This window comes from Juglans regia, chromosome 11 (assembly GCF_001411555.2).
Source record: "Juglans regia cultivar Chandler chromosome 11, Walnut 2.0, whole genome shotgun sequence".
Lineage (NCBI taxonomy): Eukaryota > Viridiplantae > Streptophyta > Magnoliopsida > Fagales > Juglandaceae > Juglans > Juglans regia.
In genome coordinates this window covers 32,827,217-32,832,159 of record NC_049911.1, presented here as the reverse complement: position 1 = coordinate 32,832,159, position 4,943 = coordinate 32,827,217, and the positions used below count along the sequence as shown (strand labels likewise).

At 40.5% G+C, this 4,943-nt stretch overlaps 1 protein-coding gene across 1 annotated transcript; it reads right to left on the bottom strand.

Annotated features, from left to right (window-relative positions):
* Positions 1 to 1,186: 1,186 nt before the first annotated feature.
* Positions 1,187 to 3,312, bottom strand: LOC108998903 (AAA-ATPase At5g57480-like). The gene has a single exon (XM_018975663.2). The coding sequence runs from the start codon at positions 2,991 to 2,993 to the stop codon at positions 1,437 to 1,439; it is 1,557 nt and encodes a 518-aa protein (XP_018831208.1). The 5' UTR covers positions 2,994 to 3,312; the 3' UTR covers positions 1,187 to 1,436.
* Positions 3,313 to 4,943: the final 1,631 nt, after the last annotated feature.

The following is a 4,943-nucleotide window of genomic DNA, read 5'->3' as shown; positions in this document are numbered from 1 at the left end:
TTTCAAAAGGGAAAAATTGACAAATACATTGACACTTTTTACAGTATATTTTATAATCATATTTTAAAATAAAAAATATTATTATAAAATATTATATAAAAGTAATATTATTTTATAAAAATGCTCTTATTTTGCATAATATATTATGAAAAATATTGTGTATCATTACTCTTCCAAAAGACGTCTATAGTTGAAAATATTTGAGGCTTTTAATGGTAATTAAAATTGAAGGAAAATTATAATCCAAACCGAAAAGAATTGGCAAGACAAGGCTAATGAATTGAGTATAGAAAGGATAGAACTTTGATCGTGTTTTATTTTATTTATTAAAATAACATTGCTTCACGAAAAGTGTGTACAAAGGTAACTTATCAAAAATATAAAAAAACGTGTGTACAAAGTAAATGGCCATGTCGGCGGCCACCCTACTCCTATTATGCCCAAAACCAAAAAGAACTAAAGGAGAAGAAAGTAAATAAAATGTTAAAATAATAATAATAAAGAAGTCTTCCTTTTCATGCTGCTCAAAATTGCATGTTTTCCATGTAAAAATTTAAAGGAGGTTGTTGGTCATTTGTCACCCAACACGTCTGTCTGTCAAGATCTACTCTGGGCTTGACAACCCACTGGCCTTTCCAACTCAATATCAAAATCAACAACAAAAATGTCAACTTTTTCTCATTGTAAGTGAAGACTTTTCCAGCTGCTTTTGCTACTCGATCCTTCTTTTTCCGAACACAAAATCTGAGCTTGTTCTGTTGTATCACCTTTTTCTTCGCGTCTTTATTCTGATCCTATTCACCCTCGCCCTCGAATCCTATCCACTCACACAATCTTCTCCTAGATTGGCATTAATTGAAACAGGGGAGAAAATTGTTGAAAATAACATCCCATTAACAACATTGTAGAACTTGTTTTCTTTCAAACAGTGGCATAAACAATAACAGCGTATTTACGGCCAAAATATATTCTGGGTTGTATTATAGACCCGATTTATATACTTGAATATTTCCAAAATGTCTCATCGACACACGGATTTGTTCCCAGGTGGTCACAAAAAACCCAGATCGCTAGCGAGCAGTCTATGTCAAGGTACTGATCAGTGTAGCACTTGTAGGGGATATAAAGGAGGGATCGCGATAAACGCATGTGATTTTTGGATGAGCGAGTAACATGGAAGGAGTATAGACCCTATGGGCAGCAAGCTAACCACACCACATTTAAATAAGCCAATTTATGGACCCACATCATTTTGGTTCATTATTCAAGCACACGATATGGATATACATGACATGTTTAAACACCAAAAATTAAGAAGGAAAGGATCAAAAGCTCTAATAACTTGAAGGAGCAATATGCAAATTTCATCCCTACCTTTTCTGCACCAAAGCAAAACACAGAAGAAAAAAATTTTAAAATAGGAAAACCAAAGGCCTTCATTTCTCTATTGTGCCATCATCTTTCTCCTCGTTTTCTTTTTCTTTCCTGCAACTCTCCTCCTGAAACTCACATCCTTGCTTTGGTGTCTCCAAGGCCCTCTTCTCCTGCTCCTCGGCCTCCTCCACATCCCTCTCCCTCGACAACCCGCCCTTCTTTGCGTTCCTCTCCGCCCTCACCTTCAACGCCTCCAACAACTCCCTCACTGCCTTTACCTTATCCCTCCGGTTCTTGATCAAGACCTCGCTAACATCCGCTGGAGTCATCTCGGCCTTGTCAACGACACCCTCCAATTCCTGCAAGACCGTATCATCCAAATCAACCTCATCAAACCCTAAGTAATTCTTCAAAAGTATCTTCAACGCCGGAAATGAGCAATAGCTCATGAATATGTGCATATCCATCCTCCCACTCCTCAGCAATGCCGGGTCAAGCTTCTCAATGTGGTTCGTGGTGAACACGAAAATCCTCTCGCTCCCACAACAAGACCATAACCCGTCCGTAAAATTTAACAACCCCGAGAGCGTAATCGTATTATTCCCACCATCGTCACCAGAGCCACACCCCCCACCTCGCATTTCACCCATGTCACTGTAAGTACCGCTTCTCGCGGACGAACTAGTACTAGTAGCATTCTTCCTGTTCGTCAAACTTAGAGAGCAATCTATGTCCTCAATGACAATTATCGACTTGGAGCTCGTCTTCATCAGCAGCTTCCTCAGCTCCGAGTTGGTATGCACCTCGGTCAGCTCCAAGTCGTATATGTCGTAACCCAGATAATTTGCTATGGCTGCGATCATGCTTGATTTCCCTGTCCCCGGGGGACCATAGAGTAGGTACCCTCTTTTCCATGCTCGCCCGGTCTTCTGGTAGAATCCTTGACCGTTGGCGAAGTCTATGAGATCCTCCATAATCTCCTGCTTCTTTGTTGGATCCATGGCTAAGGTCTCAAATGTGCTTGGATGCTTAAACGGTACAGACTCCCATGGGTGTCCCCTCGAGTCCAAGGAACCGCCTCTCGAGTTCGTGTACAAAAGACGGTCTTGGTTCTTTCTTCGTATATCGTTGGCCTTTTCCATTATGTAATCCAGATACGAATCAAGAACCAGCGTTTTGTCGCGCTTCGTGAGTCGGAGAGTGAAGCCTCGTTTCTCTTCTGGTAAAGGACGCCATGAGAAGGTTTGAGCTTGCCTTTGCGTGACGACGTGTTCCCAGAGAACGGTGACGCCGTTGTAGGTGTCGACGATGCTGTCATTGTTGGAGAGGCCGAAGGTGATGGCACTGGAGTTTAGGGCACGGGTGAGGCTGAGGCGGCTACCGGTGATGGAGACGGAGGAGCTGAGGTAGAGCTGGACGGCGTTGTAGAGCTCGTTGGTGTTGACTCCGTCGATCTCGGTGATGTCGAAGTAGCAGTAGGAGGAGAACCAGTGGAAAATCCTGTTGAAGAGCTTGACAGTGGCGTACCGGAGTTCGGGTGGGAAGACTACTTGGAGGAGGCTTTGGCAGAAGGCCAAAACGCCCAGAAGGGATGCCAAGGAGGTCCAATACTCTTTCATTCTTCCTATGATATAATTTTGAGTTGGTGTAAAGGAAGAAAGGTGCCGACTCTGTATGCTTGAGAAATGAGAGATGGGCAATAGTATGGTAGGTGTTGTATTCTGAGGAGAAAGCTTGAGAGTTCTTCTAGGTTTAGAAAATAACGGGTCTTGCTCAATTTATATATAGAGAGAGTCGAAGAAACTAGCTAGTGGGGTTTCGAAATTCTTCTTGGGGGGCCCTGCAGGAACTGGGAAAATTTGTGGAGGAGAGCGAGAAAGACCGAAAGGGACGGGAATAAAGCAAAGGTTAAAAAGGCTGAACGGCTTTGGAGGATTAGCTGGCCAATGGAGGGGATACAAGTACAAGGAGAGAAGTTAGAACAGCCGAGGAAGAACAAAAAAACAAATAGGGTTTTTGGAGTTTTGAGTTGAGAAGAGATCAGGGACGGGGCCTATTGGGTTGGGTTGGACTTGAGTGATGTACAGTGAGTTTTGTTGGAGTATTTCTAGTGCATTATTATGGAGGATTTGAATAAGTTGTTTGCTGCTGCAAAGGACAGGGGACTGTGAAACGAGAGAGATGATATTTCAAGATCGTGGAATGGGACAATAATGTAGGTTAAAAAAGGAGGGTTACTGTGAGCTGCAGACCGGAAACATTATACTCCAACCAAAACCACTCGAGTGAAAATAGGTACAAAAACAGTGTCAACAATCTTAAGAACCTGACAGGGATTTGTCATGTGAGTTTGCAGGATTTAAATCCAAGAAAATCATTTACCACCAACTTAATAAAACAGACAAATGACAGATGAGAAAAACAAAAACGGTGAGAATATATAGCATAGACGGAATGTATCAAGGGCCCATCATTGAACCTTACCTCTGACTTAACTGATGATTTCTACAAAATGAAGATTTCTGCATAAATTGATCCTTATCATTTCTTGGCAATTGCTAAAATATCGCCAAAGATATTTGATTCAGTCAAGAAAATCTTTGGAAGATTTATGGAATGATGTCATACCAATCAACGTTTATTATGGTTTGGAAGATTTTTGTTATAATTTTGAGAATTTTACCTATCCATTGTTCGAGGTGTAAAGCTGGATCGAAGAACTTTCCCAAAAGATTTTACTGGGCTTGTTGTCTTAACCCAAATTGCTAGGTGTCCAGCTCTTATGGGTATAAGGTGCTGACCCCCATGCAGTATTGATAGGTTTGTTATGATGGTCTCTGTGCACAAAGGTCTGTCTTCCTAGCCTGTCTGAGACGTCCGAAGCCAGACCATTTAATTACCTTATTTTTACTATTAATTTATCCCAAGACAAATCCTCTTTAAAGTAGTTTTATAAAGGGGGGGCAGGTATTTATGATGATGATTTAAATTTTAATAAAGAGTCACAACCACTACAGCATTCAATAAAGATGCTATTGCCATGAATTTCTTTTATACCAACAAAAAAAAAAAAAAAAAACAGAGAGAGATAGGAATAGATCATGAAAATGATAGACCCACGTGCTGCAAACTTGCGTGGGCTGAACTCTCTAATTTAATAAAGGATGGTCAGAGCTATTATTTAGGTCAGATTTTGGCAGTCCACATTTTATCTTAAATAAATACAGGAAAGGCTTTTTTTTCATGAATCAGCGCTAAAAAAAAAAATCTGATTCTATAAAGAAAAGGGTTAAAAGATATATCCCAGAAGAAGAGACATGATAAGTATCAATCTCTATTCTCTCGTCGGCTTTTGTATATACTGTTCTGTCTGTCTAGTTACAAAGAAGCGACTATTTAAGGAGAGAGAGAGAGCTCCAAGGCTCGTTGTCCCAAGCTTGATGTGTGCATTTACTTATCAAATCTAACCCCACAAAAAATTTGTAAGGATGGGTTTAATATTTTGAACAGATGTTTCGAGTAAGAGAGAATCCTTTTGGGTTTGTTTTTCTGACTCTTTTTTCTCTGCA

Bases quoted from the DNA above. Each gene is read 5' to 3' on its own strand.
- LOC108998903 (XM_018975663.2), bottom strand. From the start codon at position 2,993: ATGAAAGAGTATTGGACCTCCTTGGCATCCCTTCTGGGCGTTTTGGCC.